Source organism: Sebastes fasciatus, chromosome 24, assembly GCF_043250625.1.
Source record: "Sebastes fasciatus isolate fSebFas1 chromosome 24, fSebFas1.pri, whole genome shotgun sequence".
In the NCBI taxonomy this organism is placed as follows: domain Eukaryota; kingdom Metazoa; phylum Chordata; class Actinopteri; order Perciformes; family Sebastidae; genus Sebastes; species Sebastes fasciatus.
This window is the reverse complement of record NC_133818.1, coordinates 8,268,718-8,287,507: the sequence shown is the minus strand read 5'-3', so window position 1 is coordinate 8,287,507 and position 18,790 is coordinate 8,268,718. Positions and strand designations below refer to the sequence as shown.

Here is an 18,790-nt window from a genome sequence, read left to right as displayed (position 1 = left end):
ATGTCTACATGCACAGTTTATAGATAGAAAAGAAAAATATACATAATCCCACTCAATTGAAAGGAAACACATGGGCGAAATATAACAAGTTAATGACCTTCATATTTCTTCAATTAGACTCAGATCAAAGATCCAGTGACTTAATAATGGACTAGTTTTATTGGGAGCATCAGAAGACGAATTATCCCCACTTTTACTCCCCATTAAACTCCAAAAACGCTGGATCCTACAGTTCCCATAATGCAACTCAATAGCATTTTTCGTTAGGTTTCCCTTTCCCTGTAAATGCCCATGCCTTTTTTCTCCATGCTTCCAGTTTGTAACGCAGTCTCAAGCCAAAACTGAGATGACATCATCAGGGTTATTTTCTCAGCTCCCTCCAGAGCCTCAGAAGACATTATACAACTGTTTTCACAGGGTGAGCGGTACTCCCCATCATAAGTAAACTGAACTGCATGTACAATTATAAAAACTAACCCCAGGATAGCCAGACTTCTTTGGAAGAGAAAACCTGCTGTACTTGGTGGTATTGTAGGTGTGCGTACCCGCGGTTTTCTTGTGCAAACATTTTTTGGGTGTGCTCTCTTTCGGTTTTAGCTCCAATTTAAGTGTTTGTATTAGTGGCTTCCAACATTTTTTGGCTTTTGATCCCACAAAATGTCTGTTTAAGGCCTCAGGTCACAGATTGCATATTAGCTAAAAAGTATTTTTTCCTCACTCAAATTAAAGGGATAGTTCGGGTGTTCTGAAGTGGGGTTTTTTAGAGGCCTGAGAAGGTAAAATGATTCAATAAATCGGCAATAAATTAGAAAAAAATCAAGAAAAAATCCCAGAAAAACATGCTGTACTTCTGCTTTCCTGCCCTGTAAATCATCTCATGACCTCCAGATCTCTCTTCGACCCCTTGGGGGGTCCTGACCCCCAGGTTATAGGATCCACTGGTTTACAGTTGGCTTGTTTACAACCAGTGTTGGTCTGATCACTTGTTTCTTTCCCCACCAGACTTCCTTATAGTCCTTCTGCTGTGTTTCCAGACCTCAGCAATTACAGTTGTAAGTGTGCAGCATGTTTCCCTGCACTGACTGTACTACAGCAGCCGCCATAGCAGCAGTATAGTGCAGCCAGTGGATTATCCCGGGCCTTGCATTCCAGCTGAAGGTTAAACCTCTCCCCACCATGATTTAATACGTACTTGTCTGTGTTGCTTATGAATTCCAGAGCCCCTAACAGCCGCCATGTGCTAGCTGGGGAAAAATTTCAACCCGTGTGTAAGGGTTTTGTGTATGCGAGCGCTTTTCAGTGTTTCAGTTTTTGCTCATATTTATCAGGGTGTTTCTTCAAAAACAGATTAAAGAAAGATAGAAACGATGATGTGGTGAGACGGAAAAGAGGCACAAAGGTTCATCAGACAACTGGTTGGGAGTTGGACTGGGAAGGTTTGGAGGTTCGGGGGATTTCCGTACGGCTTTGGGAGCCATCTGTCAAAAATCCAAACCATTTCCTATCTCAGCTTCTCGCTCTCTCTCGCTGCCCTCGCTCTCCATCACAACATCTGCTTTCTTTCTCAAATCTCACACCCCCTCCTTGCTGTTTCCCACCTATTTTTCTCTCAGATTTTCTCCTCTTGTCCTTCACAGCTTGGAGTCTGAAAAGGACACGCAGGGTTGCTCATATATCACTTTAGTGGGCAATGTTGAACTTGTTCAGATTTATCGGAGACGGTCGGACACATGGCGAAACCGAAGCTGCTCGCTGACGTAACAGGCTACCATCGAGCGTGTTGTTTGGGGCTGGATAAAATTTCCCCCCCGAAACCCGCGAGTGAATCATTCGATACAGCTGAGGGGAACATCTGGGGGTTCAAACTAAGGTTGCCTAACCAGCGGATCAAAGCGAGGACTCTCTGAACGAGTTCACAGTGATCCGATGTGTAAAAGAGTTGGTTTTGGAGTGACCGAATAATGGCAATAAAAGCTGCTGAGGTTTCGCAAGCTGACGTCCTGGCCCTAAGACGAGGACTCAGACTTGAAAGTCGCCACGGTTTCCAGATTATCCTGATCATTAATCAGCAATATCAGGAGTCGTTCATCATGTTGACAGCTCTCAAACGTGGCTTTCCTCCTTTTAAAGCACCCTCAGACCAAAACCTGGATGTAATGCGGTCACATAAACGTCAAAATCCTTAACACATATTAGCCAGAGTAGATAAACAATATAGTATATAGTATTTTAAAGAGGACCTATTATGCTCATTTTCAGGTGCATACTTGTATTTTGGGTTTCTACAATAACATGTTTACATGCTTTAAAGTTAGAAAAACACTTTATTTTTTCTCATACCGGCTGTGTTGCAGCACCTCTTTTGACCGTCTGTCTGAAATGCTCTGTTTTAGCGCCTATCTCTTTAAGAGTACCCCCTTGAAAAGCCCACTCTGTTGTGATTAGTCAACCAAACTAAACTCTTCAGACTCCGCTCCAGCTCCGCTCTAACTAGCTTTGTTTGAGGGCGTGCCACACTACCCGCTCGGCAGGTATCAGACAAATGTGTTACTTGGTGACATCACCACGTTACAGAAGAAAAGGCGGGACTTCGAGCAAGGCTTTTTAGGCAGTTCAGGAGCAGTGTATCTGGGGGGGAGAGTTACTCCCTTTGGCATGAATTTTGACAGTCACAAAAAAACTACATAGCACACTAAAGGAAATGTAAAAGCATGAAAGCCTAATTGGTCCTCTTTAATATGTTTTTCTGCTGGCTAATACCTTAGCTGAAACTGTCTGACATTTCAGTTAAATGGATTTGAGTTCAGAGACAGCTTTCCCCCCGTGGCTAATTTACGTCTGCATTCCTGTCATAAGCTTATTAGATATAATAAGCGAGATAAGATATGGAAACCATTTGTTTCAGATGATTTATTTTCTTGTTTTCTTTTTCCCCGGCGCAGATGGACAGAAGAGGAAAAAGTCGCTGAGGAGGAAGTTGGACTCGCTAGCGAAAGAGAAGAGTAAAGACAAAGGTACGCCAAGTTCTTTTAACGTCTCTTCTTTCAGTCCGTCTTTGTCACATTTCGCTCTCCTGTCTCTGAGACAAGTTGGGTCTCCGCCCCTCGGCCAGGTGAACGGCGGGGTTATAAAAACACAGTTTCTGTTTACTGGGCTTTGACAGTTTATATTTAGCTTAAGTGGAGGGACTCCTTGTAAGGGGACTGGCTCTGAGAAGCAGCCACTCTGCTGCACTAAGCAAAGCATATTTGGCAGAAAGAGAGTCAAAGGAGGCCCAGCTGCAGAGAGGAGCGGGAGGCAAGATGAATTTGTGCTGATCCCCGGCTTTCGTTTACAATAAACTCACATGGAAATGTCAAAAATGCAGTGACGATTTTTGCTTAGCCCGCAGTGTTCTCACATAACTGACTAATATGGTACAAATGAGTACATAATGATAATTACGTGCAGTTGCTTTAGGTAAGTTACATGCAATCACTTAAGCAATTAAGCTAAGCTTAGTATCCATAAGCAGTTCATAGGCATACAAAAACAGTTGTGCATTCATCTGAGTCTGGAAAGTAAGCAAAAAATATCCCAAAACCATGCACTTCGCATTCTGCAGGCCGGCATTCGTATCCCGTGTGAAACCAGAAGTCAACGTTGAATTATTTGTCACGTAACACGCCACTTCCAGAGTTATTTTAACCCGAACCACAACCTTTTCTTAGACATAATTAAGTAGTTTTGTTGCCTAAACCTAACTAAGTTGTGTTGCCTAAACCTAACTAAGTAGTTTTGTTCCCTAAACTTAACTAAGTAATTTTGTTTCCTAAACCTAACCAAGTTGTTTCCTGTGAAGACGGAAGTTTATTTTGAAAATATTGTATGCATGTAACGAGTGGAAATTGACACTTGTTGCTGGACATTCGCAGGAAAATGCACAAAAGATGAGCACTAACTTAGTAAGATATCATACGAACCGTTGCAGGTTGCATTATTTTGTCATAATCAGTGATAAAAAATATATTGCTTATTCATATTTTGGAACAATACGTTATTAAAATTGAACTTTTTGTCAGCGTTGACGTTTACATTATTTACTGCTCCAATAAGTATTAGAGACAGCTGTTGAGTTTTATATCGGAATGATGACGAGGCTGCTACAGTATGTCACAGCTGTGCTGTCTGCAAGAAAATGCTTTGGCCAATCAGAACCTGATATTGTCAAACGGCAGCTGTAGCAACTGTGAATATATTACTCCAGCTGGTGATTATGATGAGGCGAACATCCAGTCTTATTCCCATAACAACATTCATTTTAGGACTCTGTGTTCTATATTTTACAGAGCTGTTGAAGTTAACGCAATAATAACGGAATAAAGCAATCCATTGGTACCAACCATGTCATACTATTTGTCTTGAAGGAGGCTAAATAACGCTCCAAACTTACGCTAAATTTTGGCATTAAATACTTGACAAATCTCCCTTTAAGTTTCATTTAGAGTCTAGGAGTAGGTAGGTTTCCCCTCCACCACATGCCTGGCTCTACCTCTCCAGAGCAGATGGCTCCGACGGTCCAACCTGCCAAATGCAAGTTTAATTTTCTCCCATGGTCCCTGAATACCAGCCCTGTGTTTCACTTTGAAACAGGCTTTTCTCTGCAAGAGACAAACAGAGAAATGCTGGCAGTAATCTGAGCTGTTGAGACCAGTCAAACTATATTTGCAAAATGATCTGTTTTGAGTACTTTATTGGTGAATTTTTAACCTCAGATTGTATCAGTCAAAGTCAAGAACGACAAATTGATAGTTCTTTTTGGCACTTTCACTGCATTTTTCTGTTCCTTAAACTCACCATGTGGCACTTTGTGCGTGCTAAAACAAAAAGATGTCATAACTTCCTTAATTTTCTGCACATAAGACATTGTTTAAAAAAGAAAAGGCTGAAACTGTAGGTCTGGAAAATGTAGATTTATGAAAATCTGCACCGTGAAGACGTCCGCGTTGCGTTGGAAAAGCGCCGTGCATTATCCAGATTGTGTACATGTGCACGTCTTGCCTGCTTAAGGTTACATAAGCCCTCTGAGGCTGCGGAGCAAATTGGTTGTGTCACAGCGTTAGCGGTCATGTTGTTTGCGATGAACACAACCCCTCCGCTTGTGGTTGTGGAACGCATTTCGCTTCGTCTGTTTTCCTTCACCTCGTTTCCACACACACACACACACACTGAACAGCTGGACTGCTTTTCTTCAGCTGTTGGCTCAGGCTTCGGGTTTCTGTATAATGGAATATATAGCCTGCGATGGCCCAGTATGACATCACATCTCCAAAGTGCTTGCATCCCTCACGCATTTGCACGAGTTAATTGCTATTTGCTTCACCAGATTTTTGTATAAACTCAATTTAAAACCTAACTTCTTGCCAAAACAAACCATCATTCGTCATACTTCCAAATGAGTGAAAATAGAACAAAGCAATACGTACATATGTGTCAGTGCCGAGCGGCTTCTAAAAATGGCCCGCGTCGGAGAAACGTGGCGTCGCTCGCGGTTGCGAGTAATCAAAGTGGTGTTATTTTGGTCAGAGGCGGTAGAATTAGTGGTCTGTCATAGTCGGAGTTTGTGCCAACTTTTCTTTCCTGTGATGTCTTATTTTGGAAAACAGATGTAGTGTAGTAGAGTTTAACTGACTGTAGTAAACGTGCTGTGAGGCGTTTTTATCGCATGTGAGAGGCGAGCGCCGACAGAAGGGAAAGCTTTAATTGGATGTGTTTGATGTTTCTGGTGCGAGTTCACAGAGTTTAAGAGCTATTTTTGGACTAATATGAGATTTATTTTTTATTTTTTTCTTCATATTGTAGCTAACTAATAAAATGATATTCAATTTTCTGCTCTTTTTTGCCCTGATCCCCTTTCTCTCTCCTGCTTTGATTTTCTTCTGCTTCCTTTTTTGTTTCCTCCTCCTCTTCATTCTCTCTTCTCCTCCTTCTCTACATCGTTCGCCTTTCTTTCCTCCTCCTCCTCTTCCTCTCCTCTTTCTTTATTTCCTCATCTTCCTCTTCCTTTATTCTTTTGTCCTCCTCCTCTTCTTTTTTCTCTTTCCTCCCCCTCTTCCTACTCCTTCTTTCTTTCCTCCTCCTCGTCCTTCTCGCTATCCTCTTCCATGTTTCTTTCCTCCTCCTTTTCCGTCTTTCTTTTCTCCTCCTCCTCCTCTTCTCTTTCCTCCTCTTCCTCCTCTTCTTTCTCTATCCTCCTCCATCTTTCTTTCCTCCTCCTCCCCCTCTTCTGTTACCCCCTCCTTTTCCTTCTTTCTTTCCTACTCATCCTCATCCTCTTCCTCTTCCCTCTCTCTTCCATCTTCCATCTTTCTATCCTCCTCCTCCTCCTCTTCCTCTTTTATTTCCCAGAATGCATCCCCCAGGCCTTCAGTATAGTGCTCTCCCAGGTCATCGCTAATGACAGAACACACAGGCAGCGTCAGGACGGCTATCGTCAGGACCCCCCACAGCGTGAGGAGCACAAGGACTCCTCCGACCTCGTCTCGTCCATTTTACAGGTCTAGCACTTTATCTGCCTCTCTTGAAATAATAATTCATTTGATTTAAGGCATATTAAAGCACATGTATTATCTTGAACTATATAGAATAAGACAAATGTAACTCATGGATCATCTGTCTTTCAGTTTGCCACCAAGCGGCCGTCCAATAAAGAGCTATCCAGCAGTAACTCCTCTTTGAGCTCCACGTCGGAGACAGCCAATGAGTCAACGTCGCCCAACACGCCCGAGGCTTTACCGCGAGCACGCAGGAGGGTGAGACACGATAATACAATTAATCCCAGTCTGACCTATACAGACCTGGGATCAGGTGTTTGTGTTTTTATTCAGCTGTCTGAATTAAAATGCACGGTCCACCTCGCAGGGAGGCATGTCGGTGGACTCCATCACGGACCTGGACGACAACCAGTCGCGGCTGCTGGAGGCCCTGCAGCTCTCCCTGCCGGCCGAGACGCCGAGCAAGAAGGAGAAGCACCGGGACAAAAGGCTGAGCCTCAATCCCATCTACCGTCAGGTGCCCCGGGTGGTCGACAGCTGCTGTCAGCACATCGAGAAATACGGTCAGCAGCCACTGCCGCCAACATACGTTCATTCATCTCCTGTTACTGCTACGACAGGTGGTAGAGACAGCTCTATAGGCACTGAGTTCTTTCCTTTCTCCACTCAGGTTTGCAGACTGTGGGGATCTTTAGAGTGGGAAGCTCCAAGAAGAGAGTCCGACAGGTGAGGTTATTTGGTGTTTTGGTGATGTCTAAAGTGACAAGACTTGAATATTCCCCACAAAATATATCAAATAAATATATTCTTACCAGTCTAATATACACAATATTGCAAAAAGTTATACTCCTACACCTTTCATTATCTATCGCCCTTGACTCCAGTGAATATGCAGCAAAAGAAATGCGTAAATCAGGGTTAACTTCACGGCTCAATCACTTTTACATAATCTTTTCTGTTGCATGTTTTATAACACTGTTTTGTTACTGGGAACTAGAGAAACATATTGTTTATTGAGGGAGGGGAAGTTATTCATTCACTAAAAGGCACAAGCACACGTCCTTGACATTCAGGTAGATGTCTCCCTTGAATTATGAATGAAATATAAGGCTGACCTTCAGGCAAAAAAGAGCAGAAGTGCTATATCATGCAGCATATTCAATATCTAGTGGTTTCATTGCGTAATCAATTCCTTTTTATTTAATCACTGTCATGTGGAAACTTATGGAACAACATTTCAAAGAGGATGTAAATAGAAGAGAATCTTCTTTATGATCATTATTATAATATTTTAATGACTTTCTGGCATATTTATTTATTATTATTATTATTATCATTAATAATAATAATAATAATAATAATATTAATAATGTTAATAGTATGTATATTTTTTGGCTGTTTATCCTTCCTTTTATTTGTTATTGTTTTATTTTTATCTTATTTATCTTTTTATTTAGTTATTTATTCATATATTTATTCACTGATTAATGTTTTCCTCTCTTTTCCTTTTTCTTTTTCTTATTTAGTTTTTCCTTTTCACATAAAATGTTGCTTTTGTATTTACATTTGATGATTATTTTACGGCATGTTCTTTGTCTTATTCATTGATATTGTATGATGCAATGATTTTGTGTTTTGGGAAACATGTATGGTTTAATTGAGTCAATAAATAAAATTAAAAAACAAATAAAAAAACAAATATAGAAGCGAATCATATTGACTAAAACCACTTGTTAAAAATTTACTTTTTTTAGGCTCCAATAAATATAATAATAGCAACATGGTAATTATGGTGAGATGGGCCACTCTTCAACTGTGTATGATTTAATTGAGTCATCAAATAAAAAATGAAAAAATAAAAAAAGACCAAGCTACTTATTAAAAAAATACTTCTTTTTTTTTAATTAAAAAATAAACATTAAAACAGTCGGAATCGGCTCCAATAAATATAATAATAGCAACATGTTAATGATGTTTAGATGGACCACTCAACACCTGCGTATGTTTATAAAACCTCGTCCTTTATTATAAACTCACTGAATTAAATGGTTTGTATTCACACATCTGTACGTTAAGTGTAAATATCCGGTCGGTGTTGATACAATGTCAACATTCATGCATTTGTCACCATCGTGAAATACAAATGTATTAGTTTAGTTTGCTGTGAGTGTAAACGGGTATATATGCTGAGCAGATGACCCCTATGCATCCATCATTGTGGCCGACAATAGACGAGATTATCTGGAAGTCGTGCAAAAGCCAGATGGTGGAGATTAAGACGCGTACTGGTACAACTAGTTTGTGTCTACCAGGTCACTTGGAGGACCAACAGGAAGTGAGTGTGTGTGGGTAGAATATAATGTCCATTGTTATGTGTGGAGGATGTTTCTGAATCCCTCCTCTGCCTCTCTTTCTCCTCTGCTCTCTCTTTTCTCTTTTGTTCCGACATCAGCTACGCGAGGAGTTTGACCGCGGCATGGAGGTCCAGCTGGACGAGGAGCAAAGCGTCCACGATGTCGCCGCTCTGCTGAAGGAGTTCCTCAGGGACATGCCCGACCCTCTTCTAACCAAGGAGCTCTACACGGCCTTCATCAACACCACATGTAAGTTTCCCTCTTTTCCCCCTCTCTGCCTGACCTCCTTTTGTTTCTTCCTTCTGTTTTTTCCACTTTTAACCTAATCTGTGTTGCAGTGTTGGATTCGGATGAGCAGCAGAGCGTCACTCAGCTACTGGTCTACCTGCTCCCAGCATGCAACAGTGATACTCTCCACCGCCTCCTGGAGTTTCTGTACACCGTGACCGACCACGCCCATGACCGGCAGGACAAAGTCGGAGAGGAGGTGAGCGCCAATTTTTATCAAAAGAGGGAATATGACTCAAAGAGGTCCTTCATTAAATCCATGAATTAAAGAGGACTTAATGTGCTTTTTCTCTTTCCTTTAGTGTGTTATGTTGTTTTTTGTGCATGTAAAAGGTCTGCAAAATTACAAAGTCCACACAAAAGGGAGTTACTCTCCACCACAGAAACACTGCTCCTGAACGGCCTGAAACGCCTCGCTTGAAGTCCCGCCATTTCTTCCGTAACATGGTGATGTCACGAAGTAACACATTTGCTTAATACCTCCCTAGTGGCTAGTTTGGCACGCCCTCAAACAAAGCTAGTTAGAGCGGAGCTGGAGCAGAGTCCAAAGAGTTTGGTTCAGTTGACTAATCACAACAGAGTGGGACAGTTTGCCAATCAGAGCAGGGGGGCCGGAGCTCAAACCATAGACGGTGTAAAATATGGACGTAGTCTCCGTGACATCACCTATAGGTTTCTGAAGAGCAAAAATTAAGCTCAAAGTGGGCATTAAAGCATGTAAACATGTTGTAGTAGAAACCTCTAATACAAGTATGAACCTGAAAATGAGCATGATAGGTCCTCTTTAAGTAGCAAAAAAACTATGAAAACATGAGGAAATAGATCAAAACATCCAAATGTAGTTGCTTTTAGTCGCGTGCAAACAGCTTACGGGCATTTTGTTTGCCTTGTGTTTCCACCTCATTGGGAGGAAATTACCAAAGCAGTGATAGCAATCAGTTTGTGTGGCTGCACATACTTCTTCAGGCCTGAAACAGCACAAGCGGTCTGTTTTCAGGGAGTGCTACTGCCTCAAGTGATGTCACTTGAGTCAGCGTCTGTCGCGGCTGAAAGACTACAAGTTAGAAAACGAAACTGTTGATCCTGTGATAGTAGACACAAGGGGGAATCGAGGTCAGGATCTGTTCTTTCCCAGTCCCACACTGCCTTTAGCCTACTTTCATTCCCAGATTATGGACTCATGCATGTGTGTGTGTGTGTCCGGAGAAAAAGTTTGTTGGAGTGTCTCTGCATGTGTGTGAATCGAGAGAGAGTGTTCTGTTCAAGTGTGCGCAGATGGCAGTGTGTTTTTGTCGTCTCCGCGTGTGTGTGCACATGAGAATGGACTCAAACGCCGATGTGTGTTTCCCTTTCACGACTCCATGGCTCCAGTATCTGTGTATCTGAGATCGTGACAGGAAGTTGGAGAGTTTCACACTCGGGGCCCGGGAACAACACATCAATACTTTTTGGCCGCTTGTGGCTCCGCGTCTCTCCTCCGGGATTGGGAGTGGAAATAAATAAGGGAGGAAACTGGGAGAGAAGCAGAAAAATGAATTTTCTCTCTCTAAAAAATTCAACTTTTGAAGGGCTTGGAACTTTAGATGCTAATTGTGTCGCAGGATGTACATCATCGCCCAACCCTGGCAGAATCTGATTCAGCTGTCATGCACTCCAACACGTTTAGTGTTAACAAACCCCATGTGCCACTTTTTTGCTCAAAGTGACAAAAAACAGAGAGGAGAAGGTGTGGGGGATTTGACAAGAGACACAGAACGTTGGAGGGAGAGAGGTGAGAAAAATCAACATGAAAGGACGGATGGAGCGTGGAGATGTAAGTGGGAACTGGAGGAGAAAGGATAGAGAAGTCAGGAGGGAGGGGAGAAAAATGTCTCCTAGGAACATGTAATTGCAGCAAAACAGTGTGATGTCATTTTCTGCAGTACTTTTCAGGTTCTACAGCCTCACAGCGCCACGAGCAATGGCTGTAGACTCTTAGGGCGTTTTCAGACCTGTAGTTTGTTTGCTTTGTTTCCAATTCAGGGAATATTTTGTCACGATTACTGCATTTGCGACCTCTGTTCATTTGTGTTCACACGACAGCATTCGAGAGCGGTTGCAAAACTTGCAAACAAAGCTGTTTTGGCAGTCACCATCTTGGTTGCTTGTAACCAGGAGTGACACGAGACGGTGGCGACCTCCCTGATGATCTAGCATGACCCATGACACTTTAGTGTGTCTCGATCTAAACTGTCTGTTTTTCCAAATCCAGATCACGGGGAACAAGATGACGTCTCTGAACCTGGCCACCATCTTTGGCCCCAACCTGCTCCACAAGCAGAAGAACTCCGACAAGGAGTTCAGCGTCCAGAGCTCGGCCCGGGCCGAGGAGAGCACGGCCGTCATCGCCGTGCTGCAGAGGATGATCGCCAGCTACCAAACCCTCTTCATGGTCAGTCGTTGAGCGTGTGTGTGTGTGTGTGTGTGTGTGTGTGTGTGTGTTTCTAACGTCCATCCTCACATTCACTCATGCACACTTTCCCTCTCGCATTCCTGCGGAGGCTTAAAGGAAGACAATCCCCTCCTGGCTTAGCAGACAATGGTTGTGTCTTAGTTAATGAAAACAGAGCTCTGGCCAGTTTAGTGGAGAGAAAGAAGAAACTGAAATAGAGTCAATAAAGGAAGTGAGATAATACAAATAGAGTGCAAGATGACGGATGGATGAGGAGTGTTTTTGGTCGAAATCATGCCTGAATTCTTGTGAGTAAATGTAACAAGAAAGTCTTGCCAGTAAGCTGACGATAACATCAAGAACTCTTCATACTTGAACTTATTCTTTCCAAAATAAAAGCATGAAAGCCATCATGTGGTGTCAGAAGAGGTGACACTTTTGCATGGACACTCGCTTTTGTTCTTTTTTTGTTCCCCGGTGATTCTCAGACAGGTCGTTTCAGATCCGAAACCTTAAACCGTAATGTTTTGTAACCTGCCACTGCCGTTCCCCTCGAGGCTTACATTCCTGCAGTAAGCCAATGACGAGCTATTAATCGCGTATAGTGAATTGGAAGCGACTCGCTCAGTCTTGGTGAGTAAAAACAGATTTGCGGGCGGCTCAAGTTCTGCGAATGACATCTGAAAGTTGTTCCGTAACCTGCTTATGTCCTGTTCTCAAAACATTCGAGGATGAGAATCATTCGTGGACAGACAGTGGGTGTTTTTGGGCAGTGTTCTTCAGTATAATCCACATGTTTCATGATCATGAAATTTAGCTGCATTTAACTCAAATTAACATCTTTTTTTAGGTGCCTCCTGATCTGCAGAATGAGGTTTTGATGAACCTGTTGGAGACGGATCCAGATGTGGTGGACTACCTTCTGAGAAGAAAAGCATCACAGTGAGTTCCACACACGTAAACGCGTGAGGTGTTCACACGCATGTGGTTTCGCCGTTTCCCTCATCCTCATTTTTTCTCTGTAATTAACCGCCAGGAGTCCCGACCTGTTGCAGTCCGACGACTCTTTCGCCCTGAGCGAGCGCCACTCCTCCAGCGACTCCAACAAGGTGTCCAGCGGCGAGGTGTCGCCTTACGACAACAACTCCCCGATCCTGAGCGAGCGGAGAGGGGAAGCGGGAAGCCCAGGCGGCGAGCCGCTCTTCCGCGTCCCGGAACAGTACACTCTGGTGGGGCAGGTGGCCGGCTGGAGCAGAGAGCCTGGGGCCGACACGTGGGGCACCAAAGGTGGGTGATAGATAATTGGATTTTCATATCGGAAATGAGCTGTTCTCTCATTTTCGGTTTTACGTTTTTTTTCTGGGAGTACGGAGAGGAATTTGACCTCTCTTTTGCTCCCTTCAGACGCTATATCAGAGGAGCATGCTAACATTTGGGGGACATGGCACACTACGCTGAAACCAGCACACAAGGACCATGCATACACAGGTAAACCGTTTTCAGCACTAGTGGAATCAAGGGGTGGGTGGGGCTTTGGGCACCCATGTTTGAAAGAAATGCAGCAAATGCGCCCTCTTGGATGCCCCTATGATAGATAAAACATGATAAAGTATCCTCTAGGGTGCCTTTCCAGTGGAGAAAGCATGATAAATTGCCCTCGAGGGTGCCCTTCCAGTGGAAAAACATGATAAAGTATCCTCTAGGGTGCCCTTCCACATGATGAAGTGCCCTCTAAGGTTCCCTTCCAGTGGAGAAAACATGATGAAGTGCCCTCTAGTGTACTGAAGGCTAAACAATTACTGCAGTTTCTGTGATTGTTGTTGCTGGTCATGAGAAACCAGAGTCCTGCTGGTGTTTTATTAATTGTTCTCATCTAATTAGAAACTGATTTACGCCTATGATGCCAGTTGAATGCATTCAATTGATCAACTTGCTGGGAGTGCCGAAAAATCATCAGTACTTTGATACAGCTGCAATAGTTTAGTGATCATGCAACACTGTCTGAATAAAGCACTAAGGTGTCAACAATATTTGCAAAGATCTGCAGAAAATGTATTTAATTTTGCCTACCACAAGGTTTGTCAATAAAATAAATTCAAAACTGTCAAAACTAGTGATGTGTGCATCATTATACTATAATTAATGCCACTGATTGATGTTCCGTTTCTAGGTTCCCATGGCAACATGTCAGAGGGAAGCTCCCGGAGCTCGCAGGAAGGTCTCGACGGACTCCACGGCGATAACAGGCAGCAGGCGACGCCACAACGGACTCAGACGGCGCCTGGCGTCGCCGAGTGCAGGTCCCACCCGCCGGTCACCAGAGTGTGCACGCAAGGCCTCCATCGGGCAAGCGGACACGGACTCAACCCGAGACCTCAAGGCGGGGTGAACGCCGTCGACGGGCTTAACGACAACCGCTTTCCTCCCCCTTATAACGCCCACCATCGACTGGCTGGCTCGCAAAGCTCACCTCAGCTCGCGTTGGCTCAGCGGCCCCCGCCGCAGCACGTGAGGCTGAGCGCGGCGCAGAGTAACTCGACGGCGACGACGGAGAACCAGATGGCGCCGCACAGCGCGGAGTGGCAGGACTGGCAGAGGGACCGGTGGCAGATCTGGCAGCTGCTGTCCTCGGACAATGCCGACTCGCTGCCGGAAACGCTGGTGTGATCTCACGCCGTGAACTTCTGCTCTGCTCGCCAACCGATGGCGCGATCAAACCCCCTCCAATGACAATCGCTCCTTATACCTTCATTTCATGTTTTTCTCTCTGCCTGCCTTTCATCCATCCATCCATGAATTCCATCCTCCCGCGTCCTAGCGCCACGGCGTTGTTGTTTACGTGTGCAGCTGCTGCCTTATACAGACTTTTACATCCAAGAGCCACTAGTATTTCTTGTTTAAAATGGATGTCGCGTCTGTTCCTTGCCCATATGTTTTGTCCATAATGACATCTTGAGTTGATGCCCACCAGAAATACCTCAAAAAAACTATCCTTTCGCAACTCCTCAGAATGTTACCACGACCTTATTTTCTATCCAGAGTGAGTTCAGTCTTCATATCTCAATGGAGAACAATAGGAAAACTTCTTTAGTTTGTTATATTCATCAATTGTTTTTCATTTTTTACCATACAGACATTAAGACCTATTAGTAATTGCTGCTAAATGTATAATTCCCATATGTGTACTGGTAATGTAGTTAAGCCACACCTAAAAACCAAACAAAAAAAAATGTTGAATTAAGTTTCAACGCCAGATTATGTTTGATGTATATATACAAACATACATAAACAATATATATGTAAATTGACATGTAAAGTATATAATGAAAAACAAGTCAGCCCTTTAACTGGCAGTCTAAATGTTGGGTGTTTGTCAGACTGCTGTTTTTGTCTTTAATATTGAATGTAGAGTACTTCACTTAAGGCAAACATGCTTCGACCTAATTATAAAGCACTTGGCTGTAAGTTCGCTTATATGTGCCCTTGCCACCTGCTGCACGGCAGGAACAATGTGCCAAAGTCTCCTTTTTTTTTGTATTTATCGTACAGTTGTGTTCATTTCATCCAGTTCGGAAAAAGAGCTTGTGACGTTGGCAGGTGTTTGTCGGGAATTTAGAAGAGTAAGGAGGCTCATTTTAAGACAGAAACATGACATCATCATCGGGATAAGGTTTCCAACTATTCATAAATTAAGATAAAGAATGATGAAGCCTTAGTAGCCCACGTCATACATATCCAAAATGTTTTTGAAAGGTCAGTGTGCGGTTACAAATGCCAAATAGTACTTTTAAATAATTCTTAGCCTTTTGAAATTGTGTATGGAAGGCCAGAGGTGACGAAATTTGGAGAATCTGGTAAACAGTGTCTAAATTAGGGCTGTCAAAGTTAACGCAATAATAACACAAATTTGTTTTAACACCACTAAATTAGTAGATGCATTAATGGCATCATATGAAACTACAAAACCTAAGGAATCCATTGGTACCAACCATGTCATACTAGCACAAGGAGGGTAAATAATGCTCCAAACTTACAGTAAATTTTAGCGAGCAAAAACTGTCATGGCCATCTTCAAAGGGGTCCCTTGACCTCTGACATCAAGATATGTGACTGAAAATGGGTTCTATGGGTACCCACGAGTCTCCCCTTTACAGACATGCCCAATTTATGATAATCACATGCAGATTGAGACAAGTCATAATCAAGTCAACACACTGACGGCTGTTGTTGTTATGATTTGAGCATATATTTTACTCTAAATGCAGTACCTGTGAGGGTTTCTGGACAACATTTGTCATTGTTTTGTGTTGGTAATTGATTCCCAGTAATAAATATATACATACATTTTCATAAAGCAAGCATATTTGCCCACTCCCATGTAGATAAGAGTATTAAATACTTGACAAATCTCCCTTTAAGGTACATTTTGAACAGATTAAGCAAATATTCTATATAGCAAATTCTGTCAGTTTGGTCTCCTAAGATTGAGAATTATTTCAATGTATTATTTGAACAAAATCTGGTTACATCAGAGCAACATTTTAACTACAATCTGGAACTTCATTTCCCAAATTCAGTGGTATGAATTTACACTTAAAGTATGCATTTTTCTAAGATCATAACCTGATCAAAAAACTGTAAAAAGCAGCTTTACAATTACTGATGATATTAACAATAACACATTCACAAATGCCTCTCTGACTGATCCATGTTCTTATACCTCTCATGCTAGACTGAATATATTCGTGCAGACTCATTGCTTGTCTAAGAGGCTTCAGGCAATTTCCTAGGACTCATTAAAATTCAGATTTAATGATTCTGCTGTGGTCCAACTGAGGTGCTAGAAAAAGAAAAGAAAAGAAGGTTTTGCTCGTATATTTTCTCATTTCAAATCCAGTATTGTTGCTAATTCAGATGGGGGGGGGGAAAAACAAAAACTTTTTTGAATACGCCCAAAACCATCCTGTCCAAATACGCTGAAATATCAGTCAAGTGGGTATTTGCTGGCAAATATTTCACATTGTCTCAAGTTACGGTGTAATATTTGCTCATTTGAGGCCACGTCAGCATTATGTGTTATTCAACTTTGATTTGCGTGTCACTTGTATGTGACTTTGAGAGCCTCACAAAGTGCAAGAAGGATTGTGGTAAGGCTTATGGCGCCATCTATTGTCAGACCATGTGTATTAGCAAGTTGCTGCTTCCCACAGTTCACTGTTTCCATGGGATCCATCCGTGCTCAGTTTAGAACCATTTAGCTTGTGATTATAAGCACCTTTTTGTTTGTGAAAATGTGTAAATCCGTGTGAGGAAATAAAAATGTGCCATAGGTTTCGCTCTTAAAAGTCGTTTCTCCATGCATTGCTCAAGGTTCATATTTTGTGAATTTGTTTTTTGTATTACTTTGTTTTCTGTTTGAGTGTTGTAATATATAAATATACAATATAACAATTTTTATTCAAGGAGGAAAAACAGAAAAAAAAGAAGAAGAGGGAATAATCCTAATGGTCCTAGCTTTGTCTCCCCCAAACCGAGAACATGTGTGTCTTGTTGACTTCACTATGAAACTAAGAGCAACTTAGTGTTATGGTGTTTTATTGTGGATATTTTTTTTGGTGGGGTTTACTGGGTCCAAGTTGTAATGGAATGTCTGGTAATTGCTTTTGTACTGCGTGTCATCATCAATATGCTACAATGGAATTAAATATGATAAAGTTTACACCTGCTGTTGAAGTCAATGCTTTGGGAAAATGATTGACCCTCTTTGGAAATATGATAGTATACAATCTCATAGTTGCAGCGGTAAGATAGTACTTTATGTCTTCGTATAATACATTGCATATAATATAGACCACTAGTAGGTTTTATCATCTTTTCACATGGGTGATCACCGAAAGAAGGATTACAATTCGACTGTTATCAGGTCATTAAATGGGCGTTATCAGTGGTTTCAAGCATCATAGATGTGGGTCAGTAGGGGCCTACTAAACCTACTAGTAGGTTATATCATCGATTAATATGGGCAATCACCGAAAGAAAGAATACGATTTGACTGTTATCAGCTCATTAAATGTAAGTTATCTGTTGTTATAAGACTCAGATGTGGGTCAGTAGGGGCCTGCTACACCCACTAGTAGGTTTTTTATCATCGATTAACATGGGCGATCACCGAAAGAAGGAATAAAAGAAGTCAGCAACCTCTAGCGATCGTAGAAATTATGACGGGAGCAAAAGTGGAAGTTAAGCTTTGTAAGTATCACTTTCTCTTTTCAAACTTAGTTATTTAAAGCCAAAACACGATATTTTCCCCTAAACTTAACTAAGTGCTATTGTTGCCTAAACCTAAACAAGCTGTTTAGTTTGTGTTCAAAATGTTTCATTCACTTTGACGTGTTAAAACGTATTGCTTTTAAGTTTTACTTTCGCTTTTACAACATAGTAGGTGTAGCAGGCCCCTACTGACCCACATCTATGGGGCTTATGATGACTGATAACACACATTTAATGAGCTGATAACAGATTTAGCATGTGGTAATGTTTTACAGTATATGCTATCACATGCATGCAGTAACATATCAGAAGAATGCTGCACTGTATGTAGGCAGGTTGTGACTACTCATGAGAAGTGTGTCACAGTACAGTGTGTTCAGATATTCCGGCATCCTGGGCCCAATCTGTCCATCATGCATCGCATAGCATGTTCAAAGTCACTCAGATCACATGTCTTGACTTGTGTCACACCCCATTATACGGCACACCCTCTGCATTCTTTATATACTTCCTCACAGTCATACATGTAAACCTGTTCTGCTGAAGGCTGCACAACCATATTCACAAAAAAAATCTATCCAAGCTGTGGTTAACTGGTGTGTTAATGGTGCTTTCCCTCATTTTTGTCCAATAATGGAAGTGTCAATGTCAGTTATCTTCAAATGGCAGAGCAAATGGCAATCATTACTTCTACTGGAGCAAAGTTTTCGAGTTTGTAAATGAGCACTTGTTCTCTTTATAGATATGTAGCCACGTATTGTAGCTATATTGATGACACATCGCTTTTTAAGTCAAAAGGTCACCATTTAGGTACTTTTTAAGATCTCTAAAGAGCCCCTCAATTACCACAAGTCCTGGGCGTGTTTGCCTGCAGTGCAGAGCTGGTTTGGGGGAAAACTGGGAGATTTTGCTGG

The 18,790-nt window shown here is 42.2% G+C and overlaps 1 protein-coding gene across 3 annotated transcripts in view; it reads left to right on the top strand.

Moving 5' to 3' along the window:
* LOC141763038 (rho GTPase-activating protein 6-like) overlaps positions 1-17,325 on the top strand; it is a 79,827-nt gene extending 62,502 nt beyond the window's left edge. For 2 of the 3 annotated variants that reach the window (XM_074627284.1, XM_074627286.1), the window contains exons 3-14: positions 2,943-3,014; positions 6,388-6,536; positions 6,663-6,791; positions 6,901-7,096; positions 7,204-7,259; positions 8,986-9,136; positions 9,226-9,374; positions 11,427-11,606; positions 12,457-12,548; positions 12,643-12,893; positions 13,011-13,094; positions 13,777-17,325. In XM_074627284.1, the coding sequence (XP_074483385.1) occupies positions 2,943-3,014; positions 6,388-6,536; positions 6,663-6,791; positions 6,901-7,096; positions 7,204-7,259; positions 8,986-9,136; positions 9,226-9,374; positions 11,427-11,606; positions 12,457-12,548; positions 12,643-12,893; positions 13,011-13,094; positions 13,777-14,273 (2,006 nt within the window). In that variant the 3' untranslated portion in view covers positions 14,274-17,325. The remainder of the gene's footprint in view (positions 1-2,942; positions 3,015-6,387; positions 6,537-6,662; positions 6,792-6,900; positions 7,097-7,203; positions 7,260-8,985; positions 9,137-9,225; positions 9,375-11,426; positions 11,607-12,456; positions 12,549-12,642; positions 12,894-13,010; positions 13,095-13,776) is intronic. The other variant, XM_074627285.1, reaches the window with a different exon arrangement.
* Positions 17,326-18,790: the final 1,465 nt, after the last annotated feature.